At 41.7% G+C, this 17,891-nt stretch overlaps 1 protein-coding gene across 2 annotated transcripts in view; it reads left to right on the top strand.

The window, feature by feature from the left end:
• ATM (ATM serine/threonine kinase) overlaps window positions 1-17,483 on the top strand; it is a 66,561-nt gene extending 49,078 nt beyond the window's left edge. Inside the window, exons 51-63 of one of the 2 annotated variants that reach the window (XM_048934926.1) lie at window positions 557-670; window positions 1,071-1,229; window positions 2,290-2,428; window positions 2,792-2,874; window positions 10,674-10,814; window positions 11,399-11,515; window positions 12,683-12,832; window positions 13,693-13,858; window positions 14,856-14,942; window positions 15,023-15,137; window positions 15,343-15,406; window positions 16,056-16,192; window positions 16,323-17,483. In XM_048934926.1, coding sequence (XP_048790883.1) covers window positions 557-670; window positions 1,071-1,229; window positions 2,290-2,428; window positions 2,792-2,874; window positions 10,674-10,814; window positions 11,399-11,515; window positions 12,683-12,832; window positions 13,693-13,858; window positions 14,856-14,942; window positions 15,023-15,137; window positions 15,343-15,406; window positions 16,056-16,192; window positions 16,323-16,503 — 1,653 coding nt within the window. In that variant the 3' untranslated portion in view covers window positions 16,504-17,483. Of the gene's footprint in view, window positions 1-556; window positions 671-1,070; window positions 1,230-2,289; window positions 2,429-2,791; window positions 2,875-10,673; window positions 10,815-11,398; window positions 11,516-12,682; window positions 12,833-13,692; window positions 13,859-14,855; window positions 14,943-15,022; window positions 15,138-15,342; window positions 15,407-16,055; window positions 16,193-16,319 lie in introns of both variants that reach the window. The other variant, XM_048934920.1, reaches the window with a different exon arrangement.
• Window positions 17,484-17,891: the final 408 nt, after the last annotated feature.

Below are 17,891 nucleotides of genomic sequence, written 5' to 3'. Positions count from 1 at the left end.
ATGAAAGGATGTTCTTTTAGGCTCTCTGTAAAACACAGTAACCAAGGATTATTAAGGTTTTCATTCTCTGGTTGGTTCTGTAATTTCTGCAGTGATGCAGGATGTCTTTTCATTCTTAAATGAATGATCTGAATTTGTAACAGGTCTGTGGAATTTGTTGCTTCATTTTGTCTTATAATTAACTTTGGAGAATAGTAAGTTTTCCTTTAATTGTACTTCTAACACCCAATTATTTATTGTCTTAAGCTAGATTGTAAGTTTTTTTTTGTTGTTGTTTTTGTTTTTTAATTAGTGAATCTAGATTTGAGGGTATTCTGAATTAATGTGTCTAAGCTCTGCTCTAATAGAACAGCAAGAACTGTTTGTCACCAAGGCCTAGGAACATGAACCAAGTTGCTGTGATGCTCACTGGATTGCCATTTGGTCACACAGCAATGATTACTCTGTTTAAATATAACAAAAAAAAACAGGATGTCTCCCCCTTCCCTGGTATTTTATGATTATGATACTTTTTGGTGTTTAATGCAACTTTTTAACTGAATTTTCTCCACTACAGAAAAATGCAGAGAAAATCCCTTCTTACAAGTTTTTGCCTCTGATGTACCAGCTGGCTGCTCGAATGGGAACCAAGATGATGGGAGGTCTAGGATTTCATGAAGTTCTGAATAATGTAACTCATCATTTCTGTTTCTGAAGATACTTTGATAGATGTAGTGGTACATTCTCCTAAACAATATGCATCTTCCTTTGTGCAGTCACAGTCCAATGAGTTATGGACATGATAAGTGCTGATTGAAATGAGTGATGCATGGAGGGATCAAGGAGGGAGAAGATTGGGATTTTTACATTGTTACATCGTTGGTTTTGTTGTTGTATAAAACTAGTCCTATGCAGATATAGAAATGCATTGTGAATGTATTACCATTGTGGAGGTAATGTCTAAGTGATTCCTATTCTTTATTTCTCATGGAGAGTGTTAGAAGCTTAAAAAACTAATGCTGTTAATTAATTAATTTTTCTTTCTCCTGTATGCTTTTCAATAATGGAATCTTCTTGTTTTTCCCTGACAGCTGATGTCCAGGATTTCACTGGATCACCCACATCACACTTTGTTTATAATACTGGCCTTGGCAAATGCTAACAAAGATGAACTCCTGACAAAAACAGATGCAAAAAGAATAAATAAGTTAATTAAAAATGCACCAAAAGAAATTTCACAACTTGATGTGGTAACTGTGAAAAATTCTATTAATCACATTCAGTCTTGTAATAAATATCTCTGTTATTTGTTTTAATGAATATTTTGTTGTAGAGCTCAGCAGCTGACTTTTGTTAAGAAAATTTGAGAGGGAAAAAAAGGTTTTTTTTTGTGACAGTAGAACTTTCTTTGTGTGTGAAGTGATTACTACTGTTGAAATAGGTTATTACTCAAGCTGAATAAACCAAGGTTAACATTTCCTGCAATAGATACCCCCCAGTTATTGCATAGCATTTTGTGATAAATGTCCTTTACTTGTTATTTAAGTAGGGGCTTGAGTACATCTGTTGTTGAAAGTTGATACTGAGAGGAGCCTTAAGTGGTAACATCTATTCAAAGTGTTCAACCTTATGTAGTGTGCTTTTGTTTCTTTATATGATGTTAATGTTAAAAGCCATGGTGATATGTAATGCTGAACTGCAGCTTCATAATAATTTTGTGATTACTTAATTTTTATTGGTACCTGCCTGTGGAACCAACTCATGTCTGGATTAATGCCCTTTCTCTCCCTCTTCACTGTAACAATTGTTTGTCATTACCCTCCTACCCCTCTCCTGATACAAATTTTCACCACATTTGTATGTGGCTGTTTTTTCTTTTGTTATCCCACCATTCAGAGTAGGCCTGTTCTAAACTGAACTAAGTCTGACAACATTAGGTACAGAAGGGACACATGGTCATATTTCTTCCCTTGTATTCAGGCTTCTACTTCATTTGGGAGTAAGCAATGAAAGCAGGAATATGAGGAAAGAACAGCCAAAACCACCTTGTCCCTTTTTTTCTGAAGAATTTTTGTTGTTTTCTTGCACTCTGACTGGACAGACTTGCTCCATTTCTGCCCACAGTAATATTCAATTTTTCTCTTTATCTGAGCTCATATCAACAGAGCTGTCAGTTACTGCAATTTTCTATGTTTTCATACAATGGATCTCAATTGTACTTAAGTAACTGCTTGCTATTATGCATCTTTAGTTGAACAAAGTGTCATTTGCAATATCTGATTTTTATACTTTTCTGTTTTTATATTTAAGGACCGAATGGAGGCTGCTAGAAATATAATCAACATCATAAGAAAAAGGAGAGCTCACATGGTTAGAGATGTAGAAGCGCTTTGTGATGCTTACATCACGTTAGCAAATGTAGATGCTACTCCATGGAAAGCCCAAAGAGGTAAGTCATGAAAAAATGATTTGATGGTTTTCATTTTCAGTAGTGAAGGTATGTGTTACACATGTTTTTCAGCAACAAAAAAAATCTAGATACTGATACTTTGTTAAAGGAGGTAGTGTGCTAACATTTTGCCCTGCTTTTTTTAAATGTAGAATTTAGCTTGGATTAAAGGTTGTAGGCATTGCTCACACTGTAAGATTTGGACTTTGCTCCAGAAAACTCCAGTTGTGCTGTGGTCATCTTCATCAGCTCAGAACAGAAGGATGCAGTGGGATTTTGGGTCCCAAAAGCAGTGTAAACTGCTTTTCATAAATGTATGTTTATAATTCTAAGTATAAAGGTATGAATTCCATTTAATTACAGGAGGAATAAGTATTCCAGCTGACCAGCCAATTATTAAACTGAAGAACCTGGAGGATGTTGTTGTTCCTACCATGGAAATTAAGGTGATTGAAATTGAAATAATTATATGCTACAATATTGTATCTTAGGATTACCTTCAAGTTTTTATGACAGTCAGACTGCGTATCTCTTATCACATTCTGGAGATCTTTACAGGTCAGTTTATCTGGATTACTTCCCTGTGAGGTGGGAGATGCCAGCTGAGATCCTTCTCATTAGAAGGCCCTTAGAAGACCTTGACCCAAAGTTCTTAGCTTTACTAGATAGGGGTTTCTTTTATGAAAATGATTTTGTCACTGGTTAGTCTTTGATCATCTAAAGGGGTGATGAGATCCCTACACCACAGAGAAGATCTGGATCTGAATCTCTTCTTTTGTAGGTGCTAGCTCAGAGTTTTAGGGCAGCATTCAATGTTCAGAAAGGTGAGAGGTGTAATAGGTCTGCCTCTTCTGCTATTCCTAAGGGACTAGTTTATGTGCTTTAGCATTCAGTAATGGTGAATGATCCATTCTCCTTAGCATAAATAGGTGGATGTACTGGCACTTATCCTTAGGTGTCCAAACATGTGGGCATATTTCCTTTACCTAGGAAGCCTAGCAGTTTCAGGAGTATGTAATTGCTTTTTGAGCCAGCCATCTAAAATTTAAATTTTGAAGCTGAACTTCCCTGTGTTGAAGTCCCCCTGGCTGTGTCTATACAGCTGAACAGATAGGCAAGGGAACTGTTTTAGGCTCTTTGACTTCAGAGGCGTGAAACTGCCACTCACACTAAGTCACACTTGTTTGTATGGCCCTCTTGGTCCCACGTGTTGCTCATCTGTAGGGTGAAATTGTTATTTTCTTCATTTTTATTCTTCCCCTGTTCAAATGATTTGAAATAATAGGAGCTCTGTAATGTAAACAACTTTTCTTACAGCTAACTGAGTAGGGTTGCTTTGTGGCACAAGGAAATGTAGGTGTCACGGATTTGACCAGATCAATCTATGTCCGTGACAGGGGTGACAGGCCTCTGCCCTCCCCCCCCACCCCAGTCCCACAAAAATGGGAAGGAAGGAAGGGAGGAAAAGAACAGCGGCAACAATCTATGGAGGAGAACTTATTTTACTATAATATTGGAATACAAGATAACACAATAGATACAATTTAATTGCAATTGAGATTAAAAAATCAGACAAGATGAGAGAGAGAGTTTCCGGGACCGATTCAAACCTGAAAAGCTTGGAACGGCTAGGAAAGCACCCTCCAGCACCCACTGCCAGGCAGCAAGAGAGCGCCCCCCCCACCCGGAAGGGCCAGATCCCGTGACTGCTGTAATGTACAGGGATAGGTACTTGGAATTGGGGCAGTGACACTTTAATGCCCCGTACACTGCATGATGTTTTGATGTGGAATACTGAAACCCAAAAACAAAAAACAAAACAAAAACAAAAAACATAGAACCATGACATTCCACCCCTTATTCTACATCGTTACATCATGCTTAAAATATATATACATATATACAAACAAACAAAAAATGATTAAAATGCACACATGGCTATATACATATACATAGAATCAGTAACTGCACTCCCCCGGCATCAAGTTTCCTTGTGGTACACACTGGACATCCCCATTCTTCTGCATTACCCACCAAGTGGATCCTGGTCCCTGGGCAAAAACTGTACCACGGAGAGGTTTGCCTTTTCCAGAAGCTGGAAGAACCCAAACTGCCTTTCCTAACATGTTCTTTACATGTACAACGGGGACTTTATCTCCCTCTACGGTATGTAGGGAACTGGATTGGTTAGGACCATCACGATTAATAGATCCTCTGGTATTGACTAACCAGGTGGCTTCTGCCAAATGCTTCTCCCAGTGCTTAAATGTTCCTCCACCCAGTGCTTTTAGCATCGTTTTTAACAATCCATTGTATCGTTCAATTTTACCAGAGGCTGGTGCATGATAGGGAATATGGTAAATCCACTCGATGCCATGATCTTTGGCCCAAGTATTTACAAGAGAATTTTTGAAATGAGTCCCATTATCTGACTCAATCCTTTCTGGGGTACCGTGTCGCCACAGGACTTGTTTCTCGAGACCCAGTATGGTGTTTCGGGCGGTAGCATGGGGTACTGCATATGTTTCAAGCCACCCAGTGGTTGCCTCCACCATAGTAAGCACATAATGCTTACCATTGCGAGATCGTGGCAAGGTGATATAATCAACCTGCCATGCCTCCCCATATTTGTACTTTTGCCATCGTCCTTCCTCCCAGAGGGGTTTCATCGTCTTGGCTTGTTTGATGATGGCACATGTTTCACAGTTATGAATAACCTGTGCAATGGCATCCATAGTTAAGTCCACCCCTCGGTCTCTGGCCCATTTGTATGTTGCATCTCTCCCTTGATGACCTGAGGTCTCATGGGCCCACCGAGCCAGAAATAATTCACCCTTGTTCTGCCAGTCCAGGTCTATTTGAGCCACCTCAATTCTGGCAGCTCGGTCTACCTGATGGTTATTTTGCTGTTCTTCAGTAGCCCGACTCTTGGGCACATGAGCATCTACATGGCGCACCTTTACAACTATAGTCTTTGTTCGGGCAGCAATGTCTTTCCACAGTTCAGCAGCCCAAATAGGTTTACCCCTTCTTTGCCAGTTATTTTGCTCCCACTGCTGTAACCACCCCCATAAGGCATTTGCCACCATCCATGAGTCAGTGTAGAGATAGAGCATTGGCCACCTCTCCCGTTCAGCGACATCTAAGGCCAGTTGGACAGCCTTTACCTCTGCAAATTGGCTTGATTCTCCTTTCCCTTCAGTGGCCTCTGCAACTTGTCGTGTGGGGCTCCACACAGCAGCTTTCCATCTGCGATGCTTTCCCACAATACGACACGATCCATCTGTGAACAGGGCATATTTCTTTTCATTCTCTGGTAGTTCACTGTATGGTGGGGCTTCTTTAGCACGTGATACTTCTTCTCCTGGTGGTGTTCCAAACTTTTTACCTTCAGGCCAGTCCATGATGACTTCTAGGATTCCTGGACGGCTGAGGTTCCCCATCCGTGCTCGTTGTGTAATCAGTGCAATCCACTTACTCCAAGTGGCATCAGTAGCATGATGGGTGGAGGGAACCTTTCCTTTAAACATCCAGTTCAGCACTGGCAGTCGAGGTGCCAGAAAGAGCTGTGTTTCAGTACCGACTACTTCGGAAGCAGCCCGAACCCCTTCATAAGCGGCTAAGATCTCCTTCTCAGTTGGAGTGTAGTGCTCTTCAGACCCTCTGTACGCCCGACTCCAGAATCCCAGGGGTCGGCCTCGGGTCTCTCCCGAGGCTCTTTGCCACAAACTCCAAGTGGGACCGTTCTCTCCAGCAGCAGTGTAGAGGATGTTCTTTATACCCTGTCCAGTCCGTACTGGCCCTAGGGCCACGGCACGGGCTATCTCCTGTTTAATCTGTTCAAAAGCCTGCTGCTGCTCAGGGCCCCATGTAAACTCATTTCTCATTCGCGTCACATAATAAAGGGGGCTTACAATGAGGCTGTAGTTTGGAACATGCATTCTCCAAAAGCCCACTGCACCCAGAAAAGATTGTGTCTCTCTTTTGCTAGTGGGTGGAGACATAGCAGTGATTTTGTCGATCACGTCTGTTGGGATGTGACGACGGCCATCTTGCCACTTTATACCTAGGAACTGAATCTCCTGGGCAGGTCCTTTCACTTTGCTTCGCTTAATAGCAAAACCAGCACTCAGAAGAATTTGGATCATTCTCTCTCCTTTTGTGAAGACTTCTTCTGCTGTATCGCCCCACACAATGATGTCATCAATGTACTGCAGGTGCTCAGGAGCGCTGCCCTGTTCCAATACAGTTTGAATCAACCCATGGCAAATGGTCGGGCTGTGTTTCCACCCCTGGGGCAAACGGTTCCAGGTATACTGAATGCCCCTCCATGTGAAAGCAAACTGTGGCTTACATTCTTTGGCCAAAGGGATGGAAAAGAAGGCATTAGCAATGTCAATGGTGGCATACCATTTGGCCGCTTTTGACTCCAGTTCATATTGAAGTTCTAACATGTCCGGCACAGCAGCACTCAGTGGGGGTGTGACTTCATTCAGGCCACGGTAGTCCACCGTCAGCCTCCATTCTCCACTGGCTTTACGCACTGGCCATATGGGGCTGTTAAAAGGCGAGTGAGTTTTGCTGATCACTCCCTGGCTCTCTAGTTGACGAATTAACTTATGAATGGGGAGCAAAGAATCCCTGTTGGTGCGGTACTGACGCCTGTGCACCATTTTTGTAGCAATCGGTACGTGTTGCTCTTTTACTCGCAGCAGCCCCACAACAGATGGATCTTCTGACAGGCCAGGCAAAACAGACAGCTGCTTAATGTTGTCTGTGTCCACAGCAGCTATTCCAAAGGCCCATCGATACCCCTTAGGATCCTTGAAATGCCCCCTTCTGAGATAATCAATCCCTAGTATACATGGAGCCCCTGGGCCCGTCACAATAGGATGTTTTTGCCAGTCCTTACCAGTGAGGCTTATCTCGGCCTCCAACACAGTCAATTCTTGAGAGCCCCCGGTCACTCCAGAAATATGGATTGATTCTGTCCCTTCATGACTCGAGGGCATCAGAGTGCACTGTGCACCAGTGTCCACCAGGGCCTTATATTTCAGTGGTTCTGATGTGCCAGGCCATCGAATCCACACAGTCCAATATACTCTATTATCCCTTTCCCCCCCCTGACTGAGGGCAGGGCCCCTCTATTCATTACCTGTGGTAACTGGAGCAACTGCACTGGTGGTAGATCTGCCTTGTAATTCTTTCACCCGGGCTCGTAGTACAGGAGTAGGTTGACCGTGCCACTTCCCCATGTCTTCTCCATGGTCACGTAGGTAATACCATAAGGCAATTCGTGGTGTATTACCCCTTACTTGAGCTGGAGAGTGTTTGCTTCTTACAGCTGAGATCTTTGATGGTGCACGTGAGAAGGAAGGTTCATCGTCTTTAGTTAGGTGGGCTCGCATCATCGCCTTCATCTCCTTGATCTCCTTCATTAGACTCTTTTGATTATCCTGATCTTCATCCAGCGTCTCTGATACTGCTACAGGTTTGTCACGGTTAATCAGTTGAGACACTTGCTCCGTCATCATTCTTGATATAGCAGCAACGGCAGAATGAATTGGGGACAGCAATTGTTCGTAGTTTTGAAGCGTAACAATTAATTCATAAACTAAGGGCGTTCTCTGTTGTTCCTGGTACCTGTCACACGCTGACGTTAGTGTAGCGGCATATTTGTCTGGTGCTGTTGTCACGATTTTCTGCCATATCTCAGGCGTTGTCCTCACCTTTTCAGGGTCGCGGTTTTGGTGTGGTTGGTTAGGAACAAAGTCAGGGTCATACAACATTTCCACCACGCCTATTTCCCTCAAATACTGGATACCCTTTTCAACTGTATCCCATTTCTTCATCGCAATCTTCAAGCCATTTTTGAAGGGATACTTTTCCTTCACGGCTATTAACACTCGTTCCCAGAGGGAGGCAGCCTCATCCGAACACCGACTAATTCCTCTATCAATAGCTGGATCTCTGGCAATGGCACCTAGTTGGCGAGCTTCATTACCATCCAGAGACAAGCTGTGGGCCCCACTGTCCCAACAGCGAACCAACCAGGAAACAATACTTTCATTCAGGTGCCGTGTAAACTCCTTTCTTGAACCTTGGATTTCAGTCATCTTTAGAGGCCGGCGAGTAGCAATAGAGACTTCCTCTTCATCACTCTCTTCTGCATGTCTCTTAGTTTTCGCTTTTGCCCTTCGCGATGGTGGTGGTTCTGAGGAGGGCCCCTCGCCTGGATCTTCCTCCTCCTCCTCCTCTTCTTCTCTTTTTCGTTCAAGACGCGAAGACACTCGTTTCCATTTCTTGCCCTCCACAGGAGCAACCGGTATTGTTACTGGTGTCTCCTGTGATTGATTAGATTTGACTTGGGGATTTTCCCCTTTGGCTTGAACCTCAGCTCGGAAACTCTCTCTCTCCCGAATGGTATTATATAGGGCACGGTAAGCACAAGCCAAACCCCAAATAAGTTGTACCTCCTTAGATTTATGTAAGCCGCATAGTCCCTGACTCAGATACTGGCTTAGTTTCTCAGGATCCCACAGGTGTTCAAGAGTAAAATCCCATGACACTGCGGGTCCCCATGCTTCTAAAACCTTTCCTAAACCTCTCCATATTCCCTGCCAATCATCATTCTCTAGTTTTGGAAGAGACTCCTTTCCCTTATTACGAATGAATTGGAATACATTCAGGAGAATTGATGACGCGAACAACAACATGGGTATTAATTCAGGATTCAAAAAACGTTTGACAAACCGAGAAGAAAACCCGGAGACTGGTCTGAACATCGTGTTGTTTGTAAAATTAGCTATTCCATTTGGGATGTAGTTGTTTGTGAAATTAGCCATTCCTTCTGGGATGTAGTTGTTTGAGAAATTAGCCATTCCTTCTGGGATGTAGATGTCAAAGTTCAAATCATACCACATTGCAAATAGGTAAAACATAGGTGTCTCCATCAGTGCCCTTAGGTAGTTATATATGAATGCAATTCCACAACACGTAAGTGTGAGATGGATTATTGGCCAGTAGGTTGTGACTAACACCATTGCTTTAAATCCTTTACCCAGCACCCCCACGATAACGAGTGGGTTCATCACTGGTGCTTGCTAAAAAAGGGTTAATGAATTGAAGCTAACAAGAGGAGGGGAAAAAAAAAAAAGGAAAAAAGGCACTACTCAGACTAAGTAGTGCTCAAAGTTTACAAATATCCCAGAACACTGGCAGTATGCCTAATCTTTCAAGGTCAGGTTTTCCAGCACAGAAACCTGAACTACTGATAATGCTCCCTAAAGAAGCTCTCTAAGAGCAGAGAGAAAAAGAGATTCGTTCAAAAAGCTAAAAAGCAGTCGAGCCCCACGTTGGGCGCCAAAAATCTGTCACGGATTTGACCAGATCAATCTATGTCCGTGACAGGGGCGACAGGCCTCTGCCCTCCCCCCCCACCCCAGTCCCACAAAAATGGGAAGGAAGGAAGGGAGGAAAAGAACAGCGGCAACAATCTATGGAGGAGAACTTATTTTACTATAATATTGGAATACAAGATAACACAATAGATACAATTTAATTGCAATTGAGATTAAAAAATCAGACAAGATGAGAGAGAGAGTTTCCGGGACCGATTCAAACCTGAAAAGCTTGGAACGGCTAGGAAAGCACCCTCCAGCACCCACTGCCAGGCAGCAAGAGAGCGCCCCCCCCACCCGGAAGGGCCAGATCCCGTGACTGCTGTAATGTACAGGGATAGGTACTTGGAATTGGGGCAGTGACACTTTAATGCCCCGTACACTGCATGATGTTTTGATGTGGAATACTGAAACCCAAAAACAAAAAACAAAACAAAAACAAAAAACATAGAACCATGACAGTAGGGTGGTTGAAGAGACAGGTCACAGATATGGACAGTTTGAGAATCATAGATGAGGCCCATTTGCAGCCCAGTGTAAGGTGAATGTCCTCTGACCACACATGAATAATTTCTGGCAGAATGCTTGTTGGCACAAGATGAAGTTGTGTCATTGTTGAGAAGTCTACAGCCCCACATCCCCTCTACCAGTGAGGCGAGCAAGCAGGAACCACTCTCATGCCTTTGCTCAGCATATTTTTGTAGCTTTTAAGGATATTATCATTGTAAATGACAGAACACTTACAATAATATTTAAAATGTGGTTTGCAAACGTCTCATTAATGTTTTCTCTGAGTCAAATGCAGGTATTATTTCTATTGATGTTAAGCCAATTTATAATTTCAGGTGGATCCCACAGGAAGATATGAAAATTTGGTGACAGTAAGGTCTTTTAAGCCAGAATTTCACTTAGCAGGAGGTCTGAATCTGCCAAAAATAATCAATTGTATAGGATCAGATGGTAAAGAAAGAAGGCAGCTGGTGAAGGTAGGCTCTGTCTGTTGTAGTGGCAATTTTTAAATTGTCGGATCATTTTTCTCTGGTATCACTTGTGTGCCATAAGCAAACTTTACACAGTTCAGTTTTCCCTGTTCAATGATGCTTTAGTAAAGGAAATCACAAAATACCTTGTAACATTCAATATTTTTGTAAATATCACCTACCTATCTGAACAGTTTCTCAGTGAACTCGGTTGGTTTCTGCCTGGCCCCGATGCCTTGTAAACATTCAGGAGCTGTTGTGAGAATTCTGATTGGCAGTTCAAAGTTGGATAATCATAAAAGTTTTAAGGAGAGATGGGAGTCTCCAGGCATGCATTGTATTCTCACAATAGCAATACCAACTGATGCTCTCTGTCTGCATGTCAGATTGCTACAAACAGAGAACAAGGCAACTTTTGTAAAAAAAATAAAACAAAAGGGTACCTTAAGGTACGTAGGTTGTTTGAAACCTTAATTGAATAGCATTTGTGAAAAGAAAAAGGCAGCTTGTCAAGTTAATGATATTCTGAGTGGCAGAACAGGAAGTTGGATGCTGGAAAAAGTGCTTTTTTTTTCCTATTTATGCAAAAGGGCCGTGATGATCTGAGGCAAGATGCTGTTATGCAGCAGGTTTTCCAGATGTGTAACGCATTGCTCCAGCAGAACACAGAAACGCGGAAGAGAAAATTAACCATCCGAAGATACAAGGTAACCCTGGGCCACTGCTGCAGCAGAGAAAAAATACTGCTGATACATGACAAAGTGTGTTGTCTCCTCTTTTTGACCCTAGGATAATATAAAACTGTATTTATTTGTGTGTTGTGAGAACTGGCCCTGTGCCTTAAAGTGTGGAATAAATTTGTTATCACAGACCATTTTTTTCCAACCCTTAAAAAGCTGCTGCTCACTGTATATAGAGATACTGTTCAAAGCTTTCTTTGTATGAACTTATGACTGAAATTAAGTCATTTGCAGCCTTTGAATTGTAAGTTATTAAACATGAGCATAGTTCTTTAATGAATTCTTGTTTAGTTGTGCAGTGTTCCTTGCAGTAGAATCCAGAAATTCTGTCTGGAATCTGTTCCTGCGGGATTTGAATTGCTGATCTGTTTCTGTTGGAATTGAGAATGGCAAAAAATTCTAAGTGTAAATGCAGAAAGAGCATTTCAACAGAAATTTTCTTCTCCTTTTCCTTTTTTGTATGTTGGGAATTACAGCAATAGCTGTGGAGGTGAGCCATGAGTAAGTACTCTAAAAGTTGAAGTTCTTGTCTTTGACAAGTGAGAATTGTGCATTCCAGAATCTCTAAGGAAAGGTATCTGAAGTGCCAGCGTAGTCCAGGAGTTCACAGGTGGAGTTTGATGCACATTTTAAAATAATTTTCAATAAAGATGTGTGGTTTTACGTGTTTAAAAAGGAACAGGAACAGAGAGGAAGAAAGGCGGGATTGTATAATGAGATGAAGAGACTTCCATAAGGAAAGAAAACTGAAGGGAACAGGCCAGAGCTATTTCTCTGAGGCCAGCAGACTGTTGGCTCTCAAAGCCCGTTCTGTGTTCTAGAACACTGGTCCAAACAGGGAAACTGGGCAGAATAATTAAGTTGTACTGAAGTATGTAGTAGAGGGTTCTCTGGGCTAAGGAAAAAATGTGCAGGTATTTGCTAGAAAAGCTTGGTATTCGTTGTATATGACTTTTTTATATTACCTGTGTATTAAGATCATATGTTGTGGTCTGCTGTACGGTTTGGTTTTGTGTATCCTTAAACAAATGCGAATATCCATCCACCCTGCTCTGCAGGATGCATGGTTGTGGAGACGTGTGTGTGAGTGTGTGTTTAACTCTGCCCCATGCAGCACTGGTTTTGTCTGTGCAGGTAGTTCCCCTTTCGCAGAGGAGCGGTGTGCTCGAGTGGTGCACAGGAACAACCCCCATTGGGGAGTTCCTTGTGAACGCTGACAAGGGAGCCCACAAGAGATACAGGCCTCACGATTACTCCAGTTTGCAGTGCCAGAAGATAATGATGGTGAGTCAAAATAATTAAAGAAAAATTCTCTGCCATTCCAAGAGGGTTCCTTTATGCTTTTGACGTGTAATAACAAATGAGACCTGTGGCATGGTTCAAATAGATCTTCAGACTGTTCTGAATGCAGCTTGGGAAGAATTATTGCAAAATCAAAATTGCTGAATGAATTCCTGTTGTAAGAAAGAACTGAATATGACTGAATCTCCTAGAACTGTACTGTGAGAGTGGTGAGGTGCTGGAACAGGCTGCCCAGAGACACTGAGGATGCCCCGTCCCTGGAGGTGTTCAGGGCCAGGTTGGATGGGGCCCTGGGCAGCCTGGTCTGGTATTAAATGGGGAGGTTGGTGATCCTGCATGTGGGGCAACAGGGGTTGGAGACTCATGATCCTTGAGGTCCCTTCCAACCCCTGTGCCATTCTGTGATTCTGTGAAGAAGTGAAATGTTTTCTAGAATGTAAATATATTGGAATTTCAAAATAATCATTGCAGAGACCCACGAGATTCAATATGAAGTTACCCTGAATTAGCTGATAGTCACCATATTTCTCATTGCATTGAGAAATACTTTATTTTTAGGAATAAAGCAAAATACCTGAGTACAAGAATATGAATTTAGAATGAAGTTTAGATGAATTACTGTCTTAATTGCAATAAGACAGCATTAAAAGGTCCAGCTCCTTAATTGCTCAGTAAAGCAGACAGCTGGGTGTGTTAACACTTGCTGTTAAAAGACATTCATTCACAGCTCAGAGAAGGGGGTGGGAACAGCATTTGAGGGGTGGGGAAAAGGGTAAAGAAAAGGAACATATTTCCTTCCAAATCAATTGATCACACAGAAAACGTTGTTTGTGTGTTTAAAGGATGCACAAAAGAAACATTCTGAAGAGAAATACAACATCTTCATGAAGGTCTGTGACAATTTTCAACCTGTGTTTCGTTATTTCTGCATGGAAAAATTCCGGGACCCAGCTGTGTGGTTTGAGAAGCGATTGGCGTACACTCGCAGCGTGGCTACATCTTCTATAGGTATCACACTGATCTATTAACGTGGCTTTTTAGATTGTGGAAGGAGAAAGTTTTACCACTTTGGAGGTAATGACACTTCTGGTCTTGTCACGTGTCAGAAAAGGGGAGTTGGAGGGGACAAAAAATGCCAGCAAGAGCACCTGCACTGTTTTTCTAACTAAAGCTGCTGATTCTTCCCCCCTCTCCTCTTTCTTTTTTTGTTTTATAGAGTATTTATGTGTTTAGGTTCAGGACCTTTTCAAACAATAATTCTATTGTTGTGCTTTAAGGGTTTTTGCACTTCATCTGTATCCTAAAATGTTTCAGTATTTTAATTTCCTTGTAGTGCTGTCATTAGGAGTGACTGAAACGCTGATTTCAAATCTGGCGTTTTTCTTTGATTTCTCTGTCTCCATAAGGAAGTATATGTACAGAAGTTCTGCATTACTTCTGGGTGACTCAGTTCAGTATTGAATCTCTGGAATATGTTTGTTAGCATACTGCATACGTTGCAATATACCCTGCTTTAGATATTAGCATATTGCTTGTACATTTAAGGGAGATTTAAATCAGATGCCTGGGGAACTGAGAGGGCAGTGAGGCACTGGCGCAGCTGCTCAGAGAGCTGTGGGTGCCCCATTCCTGGAGGTGCTCAAGGCCAAGTAGGATGGGGCCCTGGGCAGCCTCAGCTGGTGCCTGATTTAGTGATTGGCAAACCTGCCTGCAGGAGTGGACCTAGAAGATCTCTGAGGTCTCTTCCAGTGCAAGGCATTCTATGAATCAATGAAACACTCTCTTTTTTTGCTGAAAAATTAAGTAAATCTACAGTTTAACAGAATTTAAATGACAGAATTTTGTAGGAATTTTGTGAAGTGCATTTGCTCTTTAGTGGAACATGGGGGAAGAATTAGTCTCAATTTGTTTACATGTGTTAAAGTGATTCTAATAGTATTTAGTAAAATCTTCCCTGGTTTTTATGGTGTGTACTTAGGGTTTCAAACTTGCCTTTTTCTTTCAGTTGGCTACATCCTTGGACTTGGAGACAGACATGTTCAGAATATCCTGATAGATGAACAAACTGCAGAACTGGTGCATATAGATTTGGGTAAGTGGAAAGATAAGAGAATCCTTATTTTTCTTTTTGTTGTTTTGGTTTTTTTAACATATATTTGATCTTTATTTTAGGAGTTGCTTTTGAGCAAGGTAAAATCCTTCCCACACCAGAGACTGTTCCATTTAGATTAACCAGGGACATTGTGGATGGAATGGGCATTACTGGAGTAGAAGGAGTCTTCAGAAGGTGAGTGGTCTTGTATTGTACCACTGTGTGGTCACAAGAAGGCAGCAGAGTAGTTCAGGCACTCTGGTTGTTTTATGTTAAATAGTCCCAGTGCTTGAGGGGAGACCTAGATATCTATTGATGATACCCAAATCTAAGTGCTGCTCTCTAAATCATGCGCTGTTATTGATGTAACTGTTAAATAATACAGTGAAATATTTTCTAGATGCTGTGAGAAAACAATGGCTGTCATGAGAAACTCTCAGGAAGCTTTGCTGACTATTGTGGAGGTAACTGTTTTCTTCCAAGAGCAAACTGCCACAGTATCTTCAATCTCTGGTCTTTGAACAGATTGCTGTACCAAATACTTACGTGTTTTTTGTTTGTTTTCTTGAATTTAGACTTAGTATAGTTGGTCAGATTTCTTAATTCATGCTAATTCAGTAAAATCAAGCCCATGCTAATCTGCATTTTCTTTGGGGACTGTTTCAGACAAACAGATTTCCCCTTCCTGTATCTAAAATACCTGTGACTGTCTTCTAGCCACAGAGCTGTGTTCTTTGCACGAGTGCTGCTAACAGAAGTAGATACTCTTTGCATAAGTCACAAAGAAAAGAATTAAACCCTTAAGCAGCCTATACTGTGCACCAAAAATTAATGATGATATTCAGTGCTTAGAAAAATATGAAAAAAGAAGACCTCTTTGTTGTTACGATGGGACTGAATGTCAAAACTGAGTCGAGTATGAAGAACTTGGCATGATTAGATGTGGTTTTATTGCTGCATTGTCTGCTAAGCAATTTTTTCCCCTCCCCCCAGTAAGTCAGTATGGATATTATAGTTAGCATGAGCGTCAACTGAATGTTTCCCTTCCTTCTATGGCACTGAACTAGACATAATTAACAGCTGAAATTAAGTGAATGCTTGTTTATGACATAGGTGCTGCTCTATGATCCCCTTTTTGACTGGACCATGAACCCTTTGAAAGCTTTATATCTGCAGCAGAGACCAGAGGACGAGGCTGACATGAGCTCTACTCTCGGTGCTGATCCACGAGCATGTAAAAGGAAAGCCAGGTGCCAGATTTACTTTTCTTTTTGATCTGCCAACTGCACTGTTGCTGTGCTTTACAGTTCCATAGATCAGCATTGCTCGTTCTGTTCAGGATCCGTGTCTAGTGCTGGTTTCCCTTTTTTCTGCCAGCAGTGATGACCAGAGCTTTAACAAGGTGGCTGAGCGCGTTCTGATGAGACTTCAGGAGAAGCTGAAGGGCGTTGAAGAGGGAACGGTGCTCAGCGTGGGAGGGCAGGTGAACCTGCTGATACAGCAGGCCATGGACCCTAAAAACCTGAGCCGCCTCTTTCCTGGCTGGAAACCCTGGGTGTGACTTGGAAGGATCCAGTGTGTTTTTGGAAGAGATTATTTTTCAGCAGCAAATGTCTTAGCATTTCAGATTTCTATTTGCATATTAAACATTGGATCAGGTGAACTGTAAATGTTTATATGTATCAGTATTAGGTGGATGGCTTTGGGTGGTTTTTTTCATTAACTTGTTATCAAGAAAACATTTTCTTCCTCCACTTATGTTTGCAATACAGCCTAAAAGCAAGCAGTGCTTTGCTGTTTTCTGTGGCTTGCAGGGACTTTGCTCATACATAATGTTCTTAAAGCCTGAGGATCATCACTCGTCTAACTGATCGATATCGAGTCTTGCAGGTAATAATTTGGCATAGTAACATGGCTGTGCAGAATGGACAATCTGAAAAGCAGGCATGATGAAATAAGTGACTGGAGTACATTTCAGGAGTGAGGGGAAGGGAACGTACGTTAAAGATAATGCCACAGTGGTAGTTGGCAGAAGTGCAACTGAAAACAGGAGAACTTCCTGTTTAACAAGCTGGAAATTCAGGATATTTTTCTTAGCTTAGTTAAATGGGATATGACCCTTGAGCCAGGTGTAATACTGCTGCTTTTTTCCTGGTGGAAAATTCCTGGTGAAATTATGCTTGTATTTTATTTTTATAAATCACTTGTTTTCTATTTTGCTATAGTGTTACTATAATACTGTAAAATATATGTGTATATATATTTGTTTTTGTAACTAACTCTTGTGATAAAAGAGACTGGCTCTACACTGGTGTACAAGATGTCCCTCTGAGACAGTCATTCTGTATCTGGAGTACCTTCAGGAACACTGATGTTATGTTTTGAGTACAAAAAGCAATAGTAGTTGTACTCATTTTTACAGACAACATTGCTGCTTCTGAAATAAAAGGAAATAAAAAGGCTCATCAGTGCATGCTGATAACAGAAGAATCTCCTCAAACAACAATCTCATTCATACATCTAATAAAGTTTTCCAAATCATCCCTGTGTTTAAAATTATGAACAGAGTACTCTCACATTCTTCTACTTTACACTTGGCACGTTTTTACAGCAGCATAGGCAACGAACTTCTGGTCTAATCTACATTTCACTGAATTGTGTTTTCTCACAATTTTGATGCTGTGTCTTTGTTTTATATGTTAATGTTAACAGAGGGAGAGGAATCCTTTGTTTTCATGATGCTGCCATAAAGCTGTGTTGATCCTTGGAACCAAAAGGGCCCTGTGCCTTTCACTGAGGAGTGACGGTGCTCTGCTGGGGTGCAGCTGTTTGCTCTCTGGAAATGGAACTTATCAAAAGACTGAATAACAAACACTTGGACAGTTTTTACTGTTAAGCAGGGATTAAAGAAAATCCAGTCCTGTTTGCTGAAGTTTCTTTCTCATGCTT

The sequence above is a fragment of the Lagopus muta genome, chromosome 1 (assembly GCF_023343835.1).
Source record: "Lagopus muta isolate bLagMut1 chromosome 1, bLagMut1 primary, whole genome shotgun sequence".
Classification (NCBI taxonomy): Eukaryota; Metazoa; Chordata; class Aves; order Galliformes; family Phasianidae; genus Lagopus; species Lagopus muta.
This window is presented reverse-complemented; position numbering and strand designations above follow the sequence as displayed.